Source organism: Thunnus thynnus, chromosome 23 (genome assembly GCF_963924715.1).
Source record: "Thunnus thynnus chromosome 23, fThuThy2.1, whole genome shotgun sequence".
Classification (NCBI taxonomy): domain Eukaryota; kingdom Metazoa; phylum Chordata; class Actinopteri; order Scombriformes; family Scombridae; genus Thunnus; species Thunnus thynnus.
Genome location: NC_089539.1, coordinates 18,028,980 through 18,052,359, shown reverse-complemented (window position 1 = coordinate 18,052,359; position 23,380 = coordinate 18,028,980). Strand labels below are relative to the sequence as shown.

General features: G+C 41.2%; 1 protein-coding gene across 3 annotated transcripts in view; it reads left to right on the top strand.

Moving 5' to 3' along the window:
* The window catches only part of si:dkey-97m3.1 (fatty acyl-CoA reductase 1), a 60,290-nt gene that overhangs the window by 25,933 nt on the left and 10,977 nt on the right, over window positions 1–23,380 (top strand). For all 3 annotated transcript variants that reach the window (XM_067581066.1, XM_067581067.1, XM_067581065.1), the window contains 3 exons: window positions 15,459–15,634; window positions 21,281–21,460; window positions 22,799–22,976. In XM_067581066.1, coding sequence (XP_067437167.1) covers window positions 15,459–15,634; window positions 21,281–21,460; window positions 22,799–22,976 — 534 coding nt within the window. The remainder of the gene's footprint in view (window positions 1–15,458; window positions 15,635–21,280; window positions 21,461–22,798; window positions 22,977–23,380) is intronic.

The window sequence follows — 23,380 nt, the reverse complement described above, 5'->3', positions numbered from 1 at the left end:
CAGTCCTGGGTAAATTTGGCAGCACGACAGCCTGCGACAACAAAGCATTTCGAGTTTTCTACAGCTGTGATTCACACCTCTGACAGCAGCTGAAGCTCACGGGTATGGAAGTATTTAGAGCCTTTGCAACCCCGTCACATACCTGTACCCTGTGGATCAGATTCAACGTGGGTTCAGGTACAGCCCTCGTGATATCTGTCATCTTCTCTGCAGTTTGAACATGTGCGCAGTGACACATTGAAGCACCCGTGATCTCTGTTAAAACCATTTATCAGTTTAATACAGCCATCAACCCGGGAGACACACATCAGGACATTTGACTAGCAGGCTGTTGATTCATATCGCCATTCAAAACCAGAGCTGTTAAAATGGGATTCCTGTTGTAAGTGTGTTTATAGAGTAGTAAAAATTTGCCTATGAATTATAGCAGCAGCTGTCGTTACCATGGCAGAGTGAACTTCGTGACCCCAGAAGAGTCCGATAGTTCATCCCTGAGCCTCGGGCGAGCCACAAAGAGAGAGAGTCAGAGAGCAAAACGAGGACTCTGATGAAGAATACTAGAAGGTTAACTGAACTAGAAGATATCTCATTGAGCATTTCTAGTGTGTATGAGGAGGAGGAGGAGGAGGGTGGGTGGATAATGAAGAGGGGAAGGTTTAAGGGCAGCGAGGAGGTGAAGAGAGGACATAGAGACGGAGAAAGTAGAAAAAGCAAGGAGGTTGAGGAGAGGAGAGGAGAGGAGATGTAGGAAGGGGGAATGAACTCCAAATATGTGGCGTCAGCTGTATCAGGCTGAGCAGCAAAGCATGACTCAACAAAATCCGCCAAACTATGTCAGGACTTAATGAGGATCGACACCGGGCGCGTATTGATGTGCGCAGAAACAGCTGCTGCGTGCCCCCCCGTGCTTCTGCTCTGTTTTGGTGTTGTTGGCCTCAAACTGTCAGTGCACTTAAGAAAATCACACTTTCTCTGTATTCCCCTCTTTTCTTTTTTCCCCCCGTCTCCCTCTAATAGCGTCTATTTTTACCGCTCTCGTTGAACCTTCCTACTGCATTCATTATTCCGTTCGCTGCTGTGATAGCAGCGGAGCAGCAGTTTGAAATTTGCTCCTTAATTTAGTAATAATAAATACTAATAATTGTAATAATAAGATTTGCCGTGTGTGTGTTTTCCTTTTCTGTTATTTCCCTCTCCTTCTGTTAAGGTGAGCGTGATGCTAGCCCCGTCCGCCATTCACAGAATACCTCTCAACGTGTAATTAGTTCACACTGACACAACAGTAAAAGTGTCACAGCACCCTGTAATTTCTGCACAGTAGAGACTGGGAGACGAGGTGACAGAGAGGAACAAGCAGGATGATTTATTTATTTTCATAGGCACGTTCCTCCTCTGCTGTGGCTTTTAAGGAAGAAAAGAATGAGCGATACTCAAACATTTCCTTGTGTATTTGCCAAACAATACATGATACTGTTCTTCACACCTGGGTTAAGTCAGTTAAGCCTGACTTAATGCAAAAACAAACCTGCAAAAGTGCAATTTTTAAAAGACTTGAACATGCTGTATTAAGTAATTTACAGATACAAACGTCTCTCTTTCTTATAGGTATGATGAAAAATTAAAAACTAAAAGTTTCTAACTTATATCAGACCAATGGAATCAGAAAATGTGGCTTTTAACAATATTTATGATGAAGATTTTTCATTTCAACATCAAAACTTATGAAATGTATTTACATCATCTTGTGCCCTGCGAGTACAGACTGTAAATCATTAACTTTGCTGAAAATTAGCCACATAATTCATGACTGAAACTAATGATCCTTTGCATTAACAATTAGTCTGAGGATGAAGTATTTTAGGCTTTAATATATATATAATAATATACATATATATATCAAAGAAGAGCAGCAAATTATCTCAATTCAGAAGTTAAAACTAGTGAATGTTTGGTATTTTTGCTTTTAAGAGAATAATATAATGATTGATAGAAGTAGTTGCAGATTATTTTTCTGCCAATCGACTCATCGATTGATGATTGAACTAATTGTTTTGGCTCTAATATTATTTAGATTAGATACACAATCAAATCTAATTATTTCATTTTTAGAGGTATATTTGTAATGTAAGATAATGTGAAAGAACCCAGGCAGAGAACATGATGAGGTTTACTTCAACAAAACTACTTCAATATGTATTTACATGAGATTCAACCTCACTAACTGTGTGCATTCACTCTTAATAACTAATTGTATGGAAGTGTGGAAACAATGTGGAGCACAATAACACCTGTAACAATAGAAATAAAATCAGACTTAAGTCCATGAGTCATATGATCAGCTCTCAGCCAATCATATATATCAATTGTTGATCATGGTTTTGATTCCCTACTCGTTGCTTTTATTTCCAAGATAAGCGCGCACTGTAATTCAATACAACTTCATCTAAGATTAACAAATGGGTCCTCAAACCAGGTTCAAAGAACCAAATGATCCGGATGAGAGCTGAGGATGATTTTAGCCTAATGACATGTTCGTCTGGTGTAAAGGGAGTTATTGTTGAGCCAGATGAAGCCAAAACAGAACAAAAGGTGATATCAGCATCTCCGCATCCCACCTCAGTGCCACGTAGATGAGGAAAAATCAGTAAACCTGACATTGCTCCATTTTAATAAAAAAAAATATTATCATAGATACCAACATATCATTTATCGTCCACTAACGTTGGCAGTGTTTCCCCCTCAACAATTTTCCATCGGATTTGTCATCACTCTAATAGTGTCCGCTATCAGGACAATGCTTGATACGCTGCCAAGTACAGACTCACTCATGCTCGGGCCGCATTCAGAAGAGATGTCATTAAATTTCCATGACCGAGCCTCAAGTACCAATTGGTATTCATGCGAGTCCTCGCTCCAGGATTATTCTATTCAGAATCGGGATAATTATTGAAGGAGGACAGTGGTTTTGTCTCTCGAGTATCCTCTTCCTCTCCTCCTCCTCCAAGCCGGGCCGGTATCTTTCTTACCACCTGTTGCTAGGTAACGACCAGAGATATGTCCGTGGTGTTTTTTTTTTCAAAGGATGCAATCAGGGGAGCTGCCCTGAGCAGGAAAAGGACAAACCGATAGGAATCTCATTGTCTCTGTGCATCTCCACCGCACTGACTTTGACATTTAAGCTGAGTCTGTCTGTGCGGAGGATACTTTTTGATTCGGTGGAAATGTTTAGATGCCTGCAGTCCTCGGCTGCGGTGCCAGGCACTCGATGGCATGTCAGGCACTTGATGCAAGTAGGCCTCTGGGTACACAGAGCCTCTCTTCCTGCTCAGTGGCGTGCTTTTTTCCCGCCCACTAGCCGGCTGTTGATCCCAGTAACAGTCTTGTGTTCCACCTCTGAGGCTGTGCAGCATCTTCATAGCTGCGACCGCGAGAGATTGGCTCAAATGAGAGGTGGGAGGTGGAATGCTCTGGGTTGGAGGGAGGTCTTGCGGAATTTTTGCCTACAAGGCAGGATCCAGGATCGGGGGTGGATGCTCAGTATTACTGTAGAATGACTATTGATCATTGCTTTAAAAGCTATTCACTGATCAGTGTGGGAGGTGCAACACAGATGGCTCTAAATGCTTTGAGTGCATTAGGATCATCTGGAGATGTAGTGCTCACATCATTAGTTTATTGACGTTGAAATGTATCCTCAATAATCATTGTAAATTAATTATAATTAAGGATTTGTGTTAACCTTTCCAACACATAAAGATCAAAATGTAGCACAACATATTATAGTAAATCACTGAAGAACACATAATAACACATAAGACAAACCAATGAACTATGGCTGCAATGATTAGTTGATTTTAATTAGTCGATTTGACAGAAAATTCACTGTTTTGATAATCAAGTAATTGTTTGAGTCCTTTTTTTAAAACCAACAATGACAAACATTTGCTGGTTCCAGCTTCTGCAGTTAGAGTCAGTTGTTTATCTCTGTTTTTATATCATTATAAGCTGAATAGTTTTGGGTTTTGCTGTTGGTTGGACAAAACCAGACATCCGAGGACGTCATCTTAAGCCAAACAACTAATCGATGAAAATAATGGTTAGTTGCAGTCCTCCAATGAACATAAAAAACATAAATATAACAAAAATGGGCATTTTTGATTGATAAATGCTTGTGCTGCCCTAATATCTGCTGATTCCAGCTTCTATGAATGTGATGATCAGCTAATTATCTGTTTTTTAGATCATTTAAAAATATGAAATGTGGTTAAAATAGCAAGTAGGTGAACATTTTGAGTTCAGATTTTGTTCACGTAAATACAACAAAATGCGTCACTTTGGGTTCTTGGAAATTGTGATGTGCATTTTTACACTTTTTTTTTTCTGACATTCCAGTAGAGTAAACAATAAAAGTGATGGATCTTTGTTAGTTGCAGCCTTTAGAAACAATACTTCAGCCCAGATTTCCTCTCCAAACAAAGGTGGCAATTCGAGGAGGATTCTGATTTGCTGTCAGGACTGAAATTTATAGCAGCGCTGCAAGATTCCTTCCACCCTCAGCCCGTCTCCTTTCACAACATTCTCTGTTTAAACAAAGCCTACCTGTTTTACTTTGTATTACTGATGTACTGTCACTGGTTGCCAGTTAGCGAATTTGGCCGAGTGTTTGCTCAGCGTATTTGTTCAAACATGTCATTTAATTGGCTGCAGCTGCGAAGAGCAGGCGAGATGTTGAACAAGTTGCCTATTGAGCAGATGTTGTGTTGGTGCTTTGGCAAATAAGAGTCGGCTCCACTTTTCCCCGCATTCATTTCGGGTCACTGTGGTGTTATTGTGCACAAGAAAGGATCAAGAAAATGGAGCCGAGGACCATTTTTATGCAAAACCTGTTGAAGTTTTTATTTTAAGTTCTTTCACAGCACATACAACACATAATAAAAGATGAAAAATGGACGTTTAATAATATAATTTCAATTTAAAACATCAGTTCCCCATCTTGCTTTATTGTGGTGACCAGTGTCGGTTTGATCTTCTTGCTTCCCCTTTGATTTCCTGATGTTGTTGTAATGTCAGCGCACCCTTGGCAGACTGCAAGACAGAAGAGATGTCTCATGATTACTTTGTTTAAACATGCACCCACCTCAACTTTGCCTCATCTATCTCAATGGCATCCTGTAAAGCAGTCGAGCTTCATACCGAACATGCCTGAAATACCAGAGTTCAGCTGAAGCCGCGTCATAGTGATGTCACTCTGATGTAAAGGAAATAAGTCTCACCTGTATTATTTATCTTTTATGGAGGTTTGGTATGAGTTAAAAAAATAAGGGCATGTTCATGAATATGTTTACTTAAATAAAAGAGCCACAACCTGTAAACTTAATACACAGACGATACTGTTATGTCATGCTGAGCATAATCACACTAATGAATTATCACTTCCTTACTGAGAAGGATGCTGTCAGTATCTTGATAAAGTGCAGCTGTTGATCTTAAACACTTTGTCACTTCTGAATTGAGCAACGTCTTCCTTCTTTTTTTTTCTGCTAAAGATCGTGCTAAGAGATGTTTCTAAGAGGTTCAGTATTGCAACTAAATTATTGATGGCGGTGCATCTTTAGAGCCACATGAATGCACAGTAACGTCAGAACAAGGAGGTTTTTGTACATATTTATGCACAATTTCTGCAGTTGTTGCTGGTAAAATTGACACTACAAACATCCTTTCTTTCTTTCCCATTATTATAGACCATTAATGAGTTCACAGAGGATGTTTGCACCAGACTGTGCTAGCCCCCCTGCTGTGTGGTTTTCAGTCCTTTTGCTCATTATCACACTCTGATTCAGCATGACTACATTGTTGTAGTGATTCCCTCTTCTTTGCATCCAGAGCCCGTGCTGATCTTTTTAGCCATATAAATATTCAGGATGTATTGATTCCCGCTGGCCCCTAACAGTCAGCTCTGCGTTACCACTTGTGGAGCTGATGAAATTCCAGCCTGAATTGTTAATGTCAGCGCAGGCACACCTGAAGCATCCCCCCCTCTCAATCCTGAAGCAAGAACGGACTATTCTTAACTTGCTCCCTGCTGACTGTGCATTCATGATTTAGGCAGGTAATGTGATAATGTGCCATTGTGCACGGTGATGTGTCAAGCTCTGTTAACACAACAACATTCAGGGATGAGAGCGAGCAGGGTGACTTGCAGCATTTGCCGTGTTGAGTCCTGCTCAAACAGGGACTCAGAGGGGGGAGAGGTTGCGGCTGCCAGCCTGGCTCAGCGCTAGACATTTGCTGCTCATCTACGGTCGGTTGGCATGCGATGCAGCAGGCAGGCAAGCAGGCCGAGAGGCAACCAATAGCGCTACAACTCCTCCCCAGAGAGAGGGGCAAGGGGGAACCAATGCTTTTGCGTATAATTAGGCCGCAAATTAACTCCGGTTTATGAAACAAATTAGCACATTAAACGTCGCTGGTGAAGTCATTAAGGCATTGCAGTCATGCGTAGTGAGGACTCTCTTCTTTCAGGGGACTGTCGCAGCCTAGCTCAGCGCCTCCAGAGTGTGTGGAGCGTCTGCCAGCCATCTTTCTCTCTTTCTCCACATCCATATGTTTCCACAGATATCTGTGGCAGAAGGCCCCCTGAGATGCAATCTAATGGTTTTATCACATCACTGCAGGCACAGTGCCCTAATCATCATCACCACGCAATTAATACAGTACTCTTCTATATCTGAAATGTCAATCTTCATAATAATGTACATAAAATCACGCTTCTATTCTTCTGTTTCTACACACCTCTGAATCTGTGCAGCATCATGTATGCTTGAGTCTCAATATCTGTAAAGACTGTCACCTCATGAGCTATTTTGTATAGGGGAGAAAGAGCACTGGGCCAACTATGGAGCCCTGGGGAACACCAAATGGCATTTTCAATAAAGGTTGACCAAACCTAAAGGGCAGAGCAACTTAAAAGGGCCCTTATTTTTTTCTTTTGACATTGTGGTATTAGATTTAATTTTAAAACATTGTCAGTACTGCGTAAACAGCTGGAGGAAAGCAAAGGATCTTAATGAGACGTGGAAAATGTCCATATTTCCTTTTCCCTTAATGCCTTTTAGTTGGGTTTGTGTGTGCAGTGTGTGGGTGTTATTAATCAGGTCAAGACACATGAATCCCTGCCTCATTTCCAAGAACAAGCCCAAGGTTAAGAGAGACTTAGAGTCTGGTGGCAGGACAGATGAGAAGCTGCTCTCCATATCAGAGAGGATCATGTTCATCAAGATTACAACCCGCAGCAGCTCCGTCTTCAGATAAACTCTGAAACCAATCTGATACAGAGTCTTTTTTATGGTGTTACCTTTGAGACATGTTGTTCTTGTTAGGGCTGAATGACGAAATGGTTTGACACTTGCTGGTGGGTGAACTGCAAGATGTTTGCAGAAACACCACATGGTTCTCTGTGGTTTTAGCAGAGCATATTTTATCACAGCTTTTTTGTCTATTCTGTGGTTTGCTGGCTGCAGCACTTTACCTTGTGGCTCTTGTTATTTTTTTATCTTGTTATTCTCACCCCTTCGTAGCTCTGTTCAAAGGGCCTGATGTGCACTTTAGAGAAGAACTGGAACAGTTTAAGTCTGGCTGATTATCTTCATAGCTCCTAATGATGAACATAACTAGCAGCGCTGAAGACTGGAGTCAGACTTCAGTCTCAGAGGCGATGACTTGAAACTGGACAGGGACTTTGATGCTTTGATACTTGACTTGGGGGGGGGAAAATGGACTTGGTAAATTCCCAGAACAATAAAAAGTGAGAAATGATGTCAGGACGGTCTCTCACAATCACAAAGCTTGAATATTTAATTATTAGACCCCTGCATTGAGAGGTCTTGGTGTCAATCATTTAAAAACACACCGTTTTCAGGCAGATTTAAAGAAAAATTGACTATTTGATGGTCAGCATTCAGTGACCTTGAAGGACTCGAGACTTCTCTCAGATGACTTAAAGTGGCCATAATCAATATTTTGTATGAACGACTAGACCAGAGCTAAAAAGAGAACGTATATTGGATAGAAACTTGACTCCAGATGAATGCTAATGTTGCTAAATGTCCGTTAGGTATCTATATAGGCAACTGTTTACTGACAATTTCTCCATAGCAACTTAAAATAGTGATGTTGTTCACAGCTTGTGTCCGCTGCCCTCAATCTGCCAACGAATCAGTCATTGCAGGTTTAGGACTAAGGTTTCAAAACGACTCTGGCTTCCTGTCACCGCATCATGATCGAAGACGCAAATTGCTGATTTCACTTTCAATTCCAGCTAATTCTTTGTGGTATATTTTATAAGTGCACAAAAGCCTACTGGCACATCATAAAAAAAAGATTTTCTTTCTTTCAGTTCGCTCTTGGCAGGTAATGAAATTCATCTTGGCTCAGCATGAGGTCAGTGTCTGAAAGGCTGGAATGTGATGCCACCGGCATACCGAACACCAAGTCCAGAAATCCTCCATTTGCTGTCACTGTAAACCTTATTACTCTGCTCATATTGATCTTCTCAATTGAGTTGTGTACAGTGATAGCCGAGAGCCAGACTTGAGAAAACCTCCATTTTCATTAGTTGGCTTTGATGAGCTGTCCCCTGCAATCCTCGATCACTCCCCCTAAGCTCCGGAGAAGCCGCGGGATTTGGGTTTGAGAGAGTAAAGTCGACCACTCAGGAAATATAATGCTGTCGGAGAAAGTGTTTAAGATAAACCAGCACACATTTAAATCAAGTTGATGGCTTTTTAATTGGCCCTTTTCTCCCTCAAAAAGAATTATAAAGGTTTACTTGGCATCCAGATGCATCCCAGTGCATCATGAAGACTCAACATTTCAAAGGTAATTACTATTAAATCAGTGTTTCAGCTGGCAGAGAGTTTCCAGCTCAAACTGCGAAGGTTTGGGGAATTTGCTCAGGAGCAATGTTAAAAATGTGCAGAGACAGGGCTTGTTAAATCTGTTTTTATGCCACTGGGAGGCTGCAAGGACAGGGGTGGATTTAAGACAGGGTGAAGAGAACCCTGTTTCTCCTTAATATGCTGACAGCCCCAGGGGTTACTGCTTTCTGTCTACTCCCTAGGCTTAGCATCTCATTCTCAGTGTGGGGCCTTGTCAGTTCGGCAGATGGGGAAAGAGAACCCTGCACGGGTATCTGAGAAATAATGATGGCTGCCCACATCTACCACCATGTAGAGCCTTTTGTGAAAACACTCACTGTTGGAGGAGTTTTGTTGACTGTAATATCTTCCACAAAACTGCACATTTTTCTCTTTTTGCCAGTAATCCTGCCTATGTCCTATTATTTGACTAATTTAGACGGTGCATGTCAGGAAATGGAGGTCAGCGCTGAGGGTGCAGCCATTAATTGCTTCTGTCTGACACACTTTGGCAGACCTTCCCTGGCTACAGTAAATTTTCCGGCCCGTTCGTCTTCCGAATGGCGAGGTCCGGCTCTCTCACCAGAGAAAGGACCAACAATGGCAGACAGAAGCTACCTTTCATTGTTGTAGAGACGCTATAAAGGAACAAGAAGAGGGAAATTGATGATGTTGGTGTTTTTCAAAGCTCGAGTGTCTCAGAATCTACCAGGACACACTTTCTGTGTGCCCATCTGATAACCACATCTTAAGGTTAAAGTGTTTATAGCTGTTTAGAATCGTCACACTCAAAGGCGGGCTACGAAAAGACTGCCATCATAGCGAATCACAAGAGACGATAACTGTTAAAATTGGGGTATATGTGCACCCTTTTCTGTCAGTCCATCCTTGAAAGCGTTTGTGGTATTGCACTCTTTTGTACATGTGAAAAATGAAAAAGTAGTTTTGTGAAGAAGTAAAACTGCAGCCCCTTCAACAAGCACTTCATTTGAAGTGTACTGTCCCCTTAAGAGTCTGGAGTCTACATCTATGGCCAGAGGTCTGTCAAAGGAGTTATGCTACACCTCTAAATGTGTGAACAGCATGGCCTTCATTAGTTCTGCCCTACTGTGACCCTCCATACACGAGGACCTCCTTATGGTACCATAACCTTCTCGGACAATGCTAAAAATAAAAATAAAAAAGAAAACACTTTCCTTGCAATTTTTCTTCCTCTTCTACTCTTTCTTTCTCAACGTCACCCCTTTGCTCCAGGGGATGGGTCTGCACGAAGGAGATTGTGAAAAGACTGGAGCCCAGTAAAGGGCAGTTAGTGAGAAGAGAGGCTGTTTAAATGGCATCTCGGGTTGCTGGTCTGAAAGGAAAGTGCCATTAGTGTTGGGTTTCTGTGAAAGTCCACTGAGCGGCTGCTTCAAGCACTCTTGATGGAAGATTTACTGCCCTCAAGGTCTTAAAAGTGGCAGTGTCCAGGGCAGAGAGAGGACAAATTGTGGCTACATGTACAAAACACCTCTACCACTTAAACAAACGAAAAGTCGTTCACATAACTGACTTTATAGATGACCTTGATGGTTGTTTGCTCAAGGCTTAAAGTATGATTGCATTTGTCTGACCACAAGATGTACTACTAAAACGCTTGTGGTTACATTGCAGGAATGGCTTTGGTGATGTTTTCACCCTCTCGCAGCGTTTAGGAAATGCAAACTGATGGACTATTGTCTCCCTGTACAAGGCAGTTTTGCTCATTGACGCTCGTGGGTCGGGAGAGGGGCGCGATGGTAAATGCGAGCAGTGGAAGGCTGGCACAAGACCACTTCTCAACCAAAGAGCCTTTTTTTTACAAAAGAACGCCACAATCCCACAATGTCATTCTCTCTCTGCGCCCATAACAAAGAGCGCTCTGAAGCCCACATTCTACGTCCTCATTCACCCCCTCTGACCCTCATGCACTTTCTCCCTTCTGTGTCTTTCTTTAATTTAACTTTGGCTTCACAAATATTGTTTTGTCTCAGTGTACGCTGGTAGATAGTCACGCTACTATTTTAGTATGAGTAATAGTCCTGGATCAAGAATGTGCACCAGAAAAGTTGTTTAATTTTTATCTTTCATGTTTACAGTAAGTGATATCACTATGAATAGTGAATGAGGGGTGTATTTCTTTGTGTGGCACCACGAGTAGTTTTGCACAACCTACAGTAGCTGCGCTGATAAGAGTGAAGTGAGCAGCTGGGAAAGAAATGAGAAGCCACTCGCTCAGAGCTGCACATGTGGCCTCGTCCACCACAGAGCAAAAGTTTAAAGGCAAAACAGCCCAAATTCAGACTACTAAGCAAATATCTTTAAGGTAAAGTTTTAGGCTATGTACAGTTTAAATTAGTAGGAATGTTAGCAGCTATGTAAGCTGTTGAACTACAGCGCAAACACGTTGCAGCTCTTAGTTTAAAATTCTACATTTTGCACGTAGCCTTTCAGTTGCTAAATTGCTGCTATTGAGTAAAATGCAGCTAAACTTCTCGAATTTTGGTCATGCCCGAAATAAAGAGATGTTTGTTTACAGTGACACCATTATCTAGGAAAGATGTGATGCAGGTTCTATTTTTAATGCAGAGCTGGATGTCAAAATTGGACTGGCTCTATTCAGTTTAATGTGACATAAGGGAAGGTTTGCACTGTGCTGTAGCATTTTGTAAGAAACTATAAATATCAGATACTCTTGGTAATGGCAGATAAGAGATCATCATTTGTGTTTGGTTCCTTATTTTTCAATATAGTAACCTCATGACAACACTGAGCGGTTTCCTCAAAGTTTGAGCAAGAACATAACATATTGTGGTGAAGATTTCCTCCTCAGTTAAACCAACTCTTCCTGTTGCAGTGTTGAGGTTCTTCTATCTGTTGTTTTCTGGTGTTGACTTTCTAAAGTGGCTGTTTTTCTCAATAGCTGTTTCAGAACTTATGAATGACAGCAAGTGTTTTTGCTGTTTAGGGACTTTCACACTTGTGAGTCTTTCTGATCTGGTTTATCCTAGATAGCATTCTTCTTTTTTGACTGACAGTGTTCTGCATAACACACTCTATTTGCCAGACATGCCTTCCCCCTACAGGTACAACATGTAACAAGAAGAGTTTGGGTTTGTTTTTAGGGTAAACTTTAAGACTTCCTGGTCACATCACCCACAAACCCTTGTGGGTGATGGGCCGCTGCCAACAATCTGGGTGGTTTGTTTACGTTGCCAAGCAACACACCCTCGAGAGGAAGTTGAACTGAGGTCATCGCATGACATCAACAGCTCCGTGAATCATACAGTAAAAGAGGGAATGTTCTGCGCAGTAAAACGCACACCAATATGGTATTTATGGAAGGATTTTTGTGAGAAAGCTGCACACTGAAGCTCTTCTACTACTGCCACTCTCTGCAGACTGTAAGTCTCTGTTTCTGCCAGCTGTTGGCCTAAAGCAGAGTGAGGGCAAACACTAATATTTTTTGCATTACATAATAAATGCAATGCTACACTATCATGCAGAAAGTATCGCATGCACCCTCCTCCCCCAGTTGGCAGTGTTTCTGGGTTATGACATTACATACTGTATATCGAGAGTTGTCCCTAATATGGGCAACGCAGGGTATTTGGAAGAAGAGCAGGGTAGAAGACTGATGGGGATACAGAACATGAATATAAACAGCTGTTTGAAGCTGTTTAATTCAACATCTGTCCTCTTCAGCAAGAGTGTTCTGCTTACTAGGACAGCTGACACACAGATACACACAGCAGCAATTTCATAACAGAGAAGGCACGCCTCTGATCCCAATCCCCCCCCCCCCTTCTCTCCCCGTCTTTCACTCACCCAGTTTCTCTTCTCCATTTCTGTTTCAAGATGATATGACATCTAACCGACTTTCTCGCCAGCTCTCTGAGAGAACAAAACCGAACAAAAAAACACAGCGGTTTTATGTACAGTCGTGCAGCAACCGTGATGCAGCGCTCAGCAGGGTGCCCCCGGGGTGTCAGGCAGCATGAGACAAGAGCTGGTACAGTAAATCTAGACAAGAGTTCACTTAATCCCCCCTTCCATGTTGCAATGTCGTCTGCAGCACTCATTGAGCGAACAGCAGTGTAAACAGGTGGAATAATATCACACAAGCTGGCCTTCGTGTCGGATTACACGTGCCGAATATTTACTGCATGAGTGTACATGTCTGCACGCAGTTGTCGTCATCAGTGAGGCAGTCGGGACCCTCTCGAAAAACAAGATGATACATGTCGAGCGGTTTATACTGATATGATACATTTGTTATAAGTTGAAGGCAGCCGTTGAGTGCTAGTGGTAGAAAACGTTTGCTTTATCGGGTAAAAAGGCCAAATACTTGCCGTTTCATGACGTATAACGCAAAAGAAAAGCAGCAGATGTTTACATTTGAGTCGTTGTAAGTTCAGTATCTTTTGGTTTTGGACTGTTGGTCGGACAGCCAAGTCAATTTGAAGACATCACCCTGGGCTCTTGGGGAAATATTATAGTTAATATTAAAGTCTTATAGATGCTTATTTAATCGATTTTAATTGAAAAAAGAATCAGTCCTTGTAGCACTACTGTTCACTGCCAAAACATCCCTCATGCTTTTCCTCTCAGACTCTGCTGAACAGAGGGGACAAAAGTTCAGTATTACATCCTGAGATATGTTTGGTATGTGCTGATAGTGTTGTGTATACAACAGGGAGTGCATTTGTTGAATTGGGGGGGGCACTGACCTGTGTGTGTGTGTGTGTGTGTGTGTGTGTGTGTGTGTGTGCGCGGTCCAGATATTCCTCACATTGTGGGGACATAAATCTGTTCACACAGTCATAATGTGGGGACTCGCCTCCCTTATAAATCATTAATTTTAGGGTGAAGCGTGGTTTAAATGAAGGTAAGTTTAGGATTAGGTTAATGGTGGTAGTGGTTATGGTTAGAGTTAGGATAAGTCTCCAGGAAATGAATGAAAGTCAATGTAATGTCCTCTGAAGTGATGGAAACACGACTCTGTGTGTGTGTGTGTGTGTGTGTGTGTGTGTGTGTGTGTCTGTGTGTGTGTGCCTACAGCCTACCGGACCCAAGTAGTCATCATATTAAAGTACAAATATTGGCACAGTCGTATTTCCTTTGAACCAAGTGAATTAAAATGCAGCCAATTGGCACCAACTCTGCTCTAATGAAGACTTTGATCAATATGTGTTTGTCATTAATTGACTTATCGTCTTGGTTTTAAGGAGATGCAACAAATGTTTTTCTTAACCAGAGTGCTCCGACCTTCTGTTGGAAGTTAATTCCCTGAAAAGCATTTTGTGTGTTTTTTATCGTTAATACAGTGATAACTCTCCTTTTAAAACTGTCGAGTGAATCACAACGTTTTGGGCAACGTGTCTATGAGGAGGACACTAACTCTGAGTCTCTATAGCACTAACTGATTTAAAGGTTTTGTGTCAATGTCAAGTTAATTTATATATTCATAGATTTATACAAAAACATAATTGACCAAAATGATTTACAGAGAAGTTTAAGATACACTTATATTAAAACAAACAAATCAATAGATAAATAACTGTAACAGAGAAAGTTAAATTAATTTTATCATGATTGTAATTAAAAATAAAGGTGAATTAAAACATTATTTTATAAAGGTTTGTCTTGTCTTGAAACACATTCCTGTCTGTTATTTTCCAGAAATATACTTTATTATAGTATAATGTATATCAGTACCATAATATAGAATCACATATATGATGACAGCTTCATTTTATCAATGTATTGTCTGTAAAACGTCAGATGATGATAAATGATCAACCCAGAAAGCTTAAACGAGCTGATTTTATACGACTCACACTCATAAATAAATTGTAAGAAATGCAGGAAAAGCAAGTGAATCCCTCATGTGACGTTTGTAACAGCGAACATCTTGTATTTTATTTGAAATGCTGATTTTTTTTATTTAACTTTACATCGACCGACTAATCACTAATCAACCGAACGTATCAGCACTACAACCAGTTTATTAATAGCCGTCAGCGTGGACGCTCGTTTGTCAGATACAGTGTCCTTGTACGTGAAGGTCACACGTTCTCATTACCACGAAGCATCTCTGACAAGACACTCAGCCAGCAGCAGGAGCGCCGCTGCAGATCCTCCTGTCTGACCCGTCTCTCATTGCATCCTCGCTTGCATCCATGTTCAGTGTTGTTTTCATTAAACAAAACAGGACACACGCTACGCATCAGAAACAAATCTGGCGGTGATATCGAAACTCTACGGGGACACATGGATGCTTTTTCAACCTGAGGGGAATCATGCAAAGTAACACATTTGCTGGCATGAAATCATTTGCAGTCCTTGTCGTGCTATTTTAGCGTACATCCTCCGTGCAGTCGGTTAAACAGCTGAGCCGCCCTCCAGCTCTCGTGCAACATGTCAATTTAAATCGGCCGCTCTATTTGTTGTCATGCTTAATGTGAACGCCGCTGATAACGAAGTTGGCGTGTAAACTTCTCTTTTTGTTTTTCTGTCTGGCAGCTTTTCGACCGAGTGCGGGAGGACAACCCGGACTTCCACCAGAAGATCATCCCCATCAGCAGCGAGCTGATGCAGCCGGGCCTCGCCATCAGCCCGGAGGACGTGGAGAAACTCACCGCCTGCATCAACATCGTCTTCCACTGCGCCGCCACCATCCGCTTCGACGAGCCGCTCAAGTGAGGATGCATGGATTTAAATACACACAAATCTGCTCTTTACTAACCCTCTTTCACACATAGACACACACACACACACACATTCTGCTTCGTACTGCCAATTGCTTGCAACTTTCAAAAAAACCATTTAATGACAAACTGCCATAAGATATTTGGTTCAGTGGCACAACGTTTCCTTATTGTTGGGTAAATGTTCGTTGTAGCAGGAAGTTCCTGTTGTGAGGTGTCACTCCAGTGGATATGCAGCTCACTGAACTGGCTGCATGTTTTCATTTAAAGTGAAGAAAGAGGAAGTTGAGCTGTTTTTATACAGGAGGATGTGGAGAAATCAACCGTTCTGTCACACTGTAGGTGACTTTTTTACAATCTGTAGTAGAGATGGTTCCTTCTTTACTCAAGGAGTGAAACTGTGCCACAAATATATATATTGCAAATATAATAACATGAAGGGGGACTTTAGTCTCCCAGGAAAGAGAGCGCTGTGATCTTAATTAACGCGATGGCGGTGACGTGGGAGATGATTCACATCTCCAGTTGTCGTCATAATTGTCTCAGCTACAGTAGCCAGTGGGGTTATTTATAGATGTAAACATGTAGTTTGTGAAAATTGATTGATTACTGAGGGTTATCTGCGGGACACACGGTCTCTCTCTATATGGCCAGAACAAAGCGATGACGTCCTGCTTCGTTATACGAGCAGTGCGGATGTTGCCGCAGCTTCAGGCTACTGTACAGTTATTCAATCCTGATGTAACGTTTCGCCGTATAATCAGCGCTGCCTCATCCTGCTGACGCAAGGATCCTGCTTATACATGAGTATATAAATATAGAACAGCAGTAATAACTGTTCCTAGCCTGGTTGTTTGTGGTTCTTATTCTTTCATTAAAAGTGTAGAGTAGAGCTGCAATGATTTATCAATTAGTTGACTGAAAAATACAAAAATTCTTTCATTCTAGCTCCTTAAATGTGTATATTTTCTGTTTTTTTTTAGTCTTCTTTGATAGTAAACTGAAGATCTTTAGGTTATGGATTGTTGTTCGGGGCAAATTAAGACATTAGAGGTTGCATCTTGGGCTCTAGGAAACAGTGATCAACATTTTATAGACCAAACTACCAATCGATAATGAAAATAATTAGTTAGTTGCAGCCCTAGAAGAGTCTTACACTACACTGCTTGTTTCACAACCTGTTTTTGTCAAAGCCACACACAGTTATATTCCTAAAACTACAGCTCAAGACAAAAAGAAGGTTGTTTTTTATCATCTGCATCGGATTAAAAGAAAAAAAAAAAACAGATCAGATGTGGAATTGGTGCACCAATATGTGGAAAAATGGGGATATAATTCAGAAAAGAAAAATGTAGAGTGAGTTGTGAATGTTTTGTTTAATCTGATATATAGTTTGGTTAAAAAATTAAATATTCTATACATTTGTTTGAGGAATTAGTCTTGGTAAGTGTGTGTTTGGTGTCTGGAGTATGTGTATGCATGTGTGGAGGTAGATTACTGTTAGTTTTGAGTGACAGCTCAGTGAGGCTAAAGCTGCCGGACTGCTCTGCTCACAGCTTTGTATTGATCTCTCTCTCTCTCTCTCTCTCTCGCTCTCTCTCTCTCTCTCTCTCTCTGTTGCTTCACCCTCCATCTTTCTCTCTGAGTGGCCTTCACCTTTTTCCTCTTTTCTTTCCACCCCTCTCTTCATCTAGCTTTCACTCCCACGTCCACTTTTTTCTCTCTCTCTCTTCCCTCCCATCTCTGTCATCTCTCAGAGCCATTCCTCTTTCTGTAGCAGCCAGCAGCCTTGTAAGCAGCGCAGGGACATAAATCATAAGACTCGGGTGTGTCTGTTTAAGATTTGAGACTCGATCCAGGGTTTTTCAGGCTGACACATCGACTGGTATTTATCCTCTGAACGTCTTTATCCACACTTAACGGATAAACTCCCGCTATTAAAACTCGGATCCTATTTTGGTAGTTTTGGCCGTCATTTGTATGTGTGATATGTGTAATCATAACATTTTCCTCTCCAAAGTAGTCGCCAACATCTGTAAACGCAGCGGCATTGCTAAAAAGAAATCCAACAGGGCGAGAAACACGAGTGTTCAGACAGTCAGGCAGGTTTTAAACAAACCAGGTTGTGATTAATTTGCTTATTATTGTCTTGATTAATTGATTAAATGTTTAGTCTGTGAAATATCAGAAAGAAGTGGCCATTATATGACTTATTTAGTCTGACCAAGAGTCCAAAACCCAAAGATATTAGTTTTCTATCACAGAAGACAAAGAAAAGCATAAAATCTCACAAATTAAGAAGCTGCAACTGGGAAAACTTTCTGTAGTTGTGCACACACAGTTTTGTGCTGTAAGGGATGATGTCGGAGCAATAAAACAGTTATTGTCGTTATCCAGTAATGAGGCTATTATATTTCAAATTTCTGGTTATGTGTTTTATTTAATTTACTATCACATGATACAAAGAAAAGCAGCGCATCTTCACAGTTTAGAAACTAGCGAGGAAGCAAAGTTAACTTGTGACCTCTTGTCAAAGGTCGCATAGTTTTATAAGTTATGATCACTCGGAGCGAAAAGTGATATTATTTTCTCAAGATTGTTATTTTGAATGCAGGTTTTGTAGGCCTGAAGAGGCCAACTTGTCCAATATTCTACAGTTTTTGTAGCAGATATGATTTTTGTCATATTTCCTAATTTGGTAATCTTCTCGCAACGCTGTCTGATCATCTAACAACTCGTGTTTCTCGTCCTACTTGACTTTGTTGTAGCGATGTCTGTGTGTTCCCAGATCTCAGCAGTTTCTCTGAGTAGATGCTGTCATGAGAAATGACGGCCAAAGCTACAAAAATGAGGATTATCCTTTTTAAGATGGCACCTTGGAGTTCAGATCTGAGCTGAACAGTTCTCTATTCACTGTATCCAAATCATAACAGCAAAAACAGATGGCTGATGAGTCAGATGCAGGAAGGGGCACAGCAGTGCGTCCGTCTTTTCACCGCTGTCCTGCTGGTTCGACGCCCTGTGCTCTCAGAAGGTGGTGGGAAGATGTAACGCCCACACACGATGTTCGTCCTCCCGTAAACACCAACACCACCACCACCACCAGCATCTCCCTCACCGACACAACTGTCACCACTTCCAAACCACCGCTAACAAGCTGCCACCGCCTCACTACTACATCTGATTCATATACCGGTGGACGCCATCGCCCACCACACACTGTCCATCTCCATCTACCTCTTCCTCCCTCACGTTTTCTGTGTCTCCCTCACACCTCACGAGCACCACCCACACAGAGCCAGAGAAATGATCCGTCCTGCAGCGTCTGGTTAAACTGACCCTCCATTTTTCTTACTGTCGCCTTCGGCAAAATGGACTCTGTGTGCTGTTGCTGCTTCTGCTGCAGAGTTGATCCGCTGCTGAATGCAGAAATGTACCAAGTGATGATAATGAGCGTGTGAATGTGAATGTGTTGGTGTTGGGCCACAAGAGGTTTAACGAGCATCTATGGCTGCACGATTCTGGATAGATGATCTTTTACTGAGGTTTGAAATTTTAGTTTTTTCTTTCTCAAAACATCTCTCCGTCCGGAAAAGAGTTGGAAAAAAAATGTGTTTCCTCTTTGTCGCTGTCATTGTTTGGTCACTTCATCTTATACTAATTTCCTGGAAATGTTGTATGTAATTTGTTCAGGTGGAGCAAATTATAAGAAAAAAAATGGGAAAAGTGTTAAGTTGGTTTAGTTGCTCGTTATATTTGGGTTCAAAGTTGTTAATTTGCAAAAGTTCTTGATAAATTAGACAATTCTTTAACTGACAGAACATACTTAGTTTTTGTGTGTAAAATGATATATCAGCTTCTTAAAAACTAATGATGAGTGCATTTCTCCTTTTACTGCCAAATTACATGAAACATGCAAGAATGAACAGTAACACAGCAGCTGCTTTCAGGAAATGATTAGAAAAAATGTCATGGAAATCAGTAAGAGATCTGTGAGATAAAGTGTTACTGAAGTTAGTAGAATAGAAATAATTAGAATAATTTGTACCAAATAGCACCACCCTTTCTGTAAATGAACTGTTAGATATCAGCAAATTACTCCGAACCTGCAAAATAAAAAAGTTGCTGGTTTTTATTGTTTTTTTTGTGATTAATTGATTAGTCACTCAACAAAATTAACTTGACAACAATTATGATAATTAATAAGCAATTAATCAAGTAATTATTTAAACAAAATGCCAAACATTCACTCGTTCTACTCAGAGTATCTGCAAATACTGAGCACTAATCTGACACCAGTCGTCTCTTTTTGCCAAACGTTAAAGTCTGAATACGTCTCTTCTCTCTGGGATCGTTTCTATGTGAAGTAACATGAGGTCAAAGACTGATGTGTCTCTAAAACACCGAGGCAGCGGCGGCCCGTCATGACTGCATGAACGTATCTGATAGTGAATAAAACAGATTTTTTATGACACTGACAAAGAAATGTGATCAGTCACATCCCGATCCACTTCATAAAGTCAATATTGGCAGAGATAAGGAACGACTTGCCGTGTCGGACTGTCTCTTTTCTCTTGTTTACATCATTGTAAATTAAATATCTTCAGGATTTGGACAGTCGGTCAAACAAATCGAGTGATTTTGAAGACGTCAGCGTGATAGTTTATAGACTAAACTATTCATCAATTAGTGGAAAACATAATTGAAATCATTTTTTTTTTCTTCTGTTCCTTCTTTCAGTGTTAATTTACTCTCTCTCTCTCTCTCATTCATTAACATGTTAGATTTGTTCTCATTTATCCGTCTTCCACATATTCCGTCAAATATTATAAAGCAGTCTCGTCATTTATTTACACAATGAATGAAGCAATTAGGGATGCTCGGTTTACTGCAGTGGATTTCCTGCTCATGCGGATGCGGCAAAATCGTCAAGTCAGTTATTTGTTTAGGTCAGAACTACTATAGATTTGTCTCAAGAGGCTTTTACAATCTGAACAACATATGGCGCTCTCCATATCCTTAAAGAGGAAGTACTCTTAAAAAAAAAAAACCTCAGAGTGTAGGAATAACGTTGTATTGATTGTACAGATGTAAAAAAAAAAACGATGTAATTGTGCTGCTCTACTAGCTTGTACTGTACATCAAGAGGAAGAAGTGTTTGCTGAAGTGTTAATGGCTGGATAAGTGGTAGTACAGTGTAAGCTGAAAACAGTGTTGTGAGAATAATGATGAGACTAACACATTTATGAAGAGAAGAGCAGATGTTTGCCATTTTTCTCCCCCCTCCTCCTCCTCCTCCTCCTCCTTCCTTCTGTCTTGTCCTCTCTCTCTCTCTCTCTCTCTCTCTCTCTCTCCCTCCTCTGTGTGGTTTCACGTCCCACCGTCCCGTCGTGTCATTCTGCTTCAGCTTATAATCGCGTACTGCAAATTCCTACCAGTCTGCAAATGCTCAATTTGAATGGAAGACACAGTCGTCAGCAAACGTTTCAAACAGAGATATTAGCAGTCTGGCAAACACACCTTCAAAGCCTTCCCCCTACACACACATACACACACACACAAAACCTCCTTTCACATGTTTTCCTCCCACACGCGCTTCTTTGACTCATCTACTTATATCTCTCTTCTCTCCGGCAGACACGCCCTGCAGCTGAATGTGATCGCCACACAGCAACTCCTCAGCCTGGCCCAGCAAATGCATCACCTCGAGGCCTTCATTCACATCTCCACCGCCTATGCAAACTGCAACCGCAAGCACATCGATGAGGTCATCTATCCGCCGCCCGTCGAGCCCAAGAAACTCATCGAATCTCTCGAGTGAGTAGGTGAAGGGTTGCGCAATGAATTTCACTTCAGCTTGATTCATACTGTGTGGAAATAGATGTAAAAACAAACCGCTTCTGAAGGCTGATTGATGCTTCGTCTGCCGCACCTGAGAAGACAAGTTGTAAAAAAAACAAGCGCAGACAACTTGTCTCGAGGTGTGGTTAAGAAGCTGGTTTTCATTGTGAGGGGAAAATAATAAAGTGGAACTCATTGTTAGAGATCTTTACAGGCTGTAGAAAATAAATTATACACATATTAGAAGCTGCAGTTCCTGCTGTGTTAAATACCAGCTGTGCCAGTTTAATAAAAAAAAAAAAAGGGGGGTGACTACCGTATAACTGCAACGTCCCCACTTTGACTCCAGCAGGGGACATTTGTTGCATGTCCCTCTATCTCCCCGTGTTTCCTGTCCAGCTCCACGCCGTCTGCTATCAAATAAAGACAAAAAAGCAACTCTCAAAGGGATAACTCTGTCCCTGCTGTTGATCAGAACGTCAACGTCAAGAGATCCATTTTTAAAGCGAGACTATTGTTGTCTTCTTGTGACCTTTTCAGCTTTGTGATGATGCGTTTTGTCAGATAATCCACTGATTCTTAAAATGGTTCATTTAGTTTAAGAAGCAGGAGAGTTTTCTTAATCTATAAAGGGGAAAAGTCAACAGATTTGGAGATGTATGACTTTATAAATATAACATTTTTTCTCTCAAAAATATAAAATTGAATTCAAAAGCAATAAAATTTGAGAAATTCAATGCACTCAGGGGTTTTTCTGCTATAGCCTCACTTGGTCTGATGCTAAACAGCAGTACCATTACCTGAATGCTGTCACCAGTAGCGGCTGCTGTTCAACAAAAGTTATTTAGTCTGGTTTTAAAATGTACAATAATGGAAGTATGAATGTGGAGAAAAGGTTTTTCACCTTTTCTTTTTTTTCACCTGTGCACCCTATGAGCGTTTGGCTGTAGAAAAGAGGAATTGTTGTTTTGTTTTCTCTGCTTTAAGACTGTTTAACGACAGTCAGCTGATCAGCTGTCCATACAACAAAGTATAGATAATGTTATTGGTATCGAATATTAATATTTACTTCATTAGGAAACAGGAAGATTTTCTCTGTATTGATCATTTTAGAAGCTTACAGACTGAAGAGTTTTTATAGTTATTTAATGATAGAGAGCTGTTATTTTTGCACTGCATTAACATTTTTAATATTTATTTAGGTCTTAAATTCAGTTTTTTTGTGACAGTATTTTGCAGCTGTGTGTGGATTTATAGCATGACACATACCATCACACCCTCTGCTCCTCTGACTCATTTAATCCCTGGTTTCAGGTGGATGGATGACGGCATCGTGCGTGACATCACACCGCGTCTCATCGGCAACAGGCCCAACACATACACCTACACCAAAGCCCTGGCTGAGTACGTGGTGCAGCAAGAGCAAGACAAGCTCAACATCGGCATCATCAGACCCTCCATAGTGGGAGCCAGCTGGCAGGAGCCTTTCCCCGTGAGTCCCTGCTCCGCTGCAGTCAACACCTGAATATACTCATACAGGAATGAAACATCACGAACATTAATACTTCTAGATGATTCTGCTGCTTGTGGTAAATATTCATCAACACGTTTGAACGATTCGGTCATGATTTTTAGATCCCGTGCTCATTACGTGTCCTCCTGTGACAGTCAAACGAATGGAAATAAGATATCGATCGATGTAATCCTGCACGGGTCAATACCACTCCCCTGTGGGTTTTATCTTAAGTGGCCCAGGTTTAAAGCTAATTGGTGAATATCTGGCTTGAAGAACTGTGTGATCACTCGTGAACCAGCCCAATCAGCTGTCGGGACAGGAGAGGTTGAGGTTGGGGGGGGGGGGGGGGGGTTGCAGAGATAAGCTGACAAACTGAATGT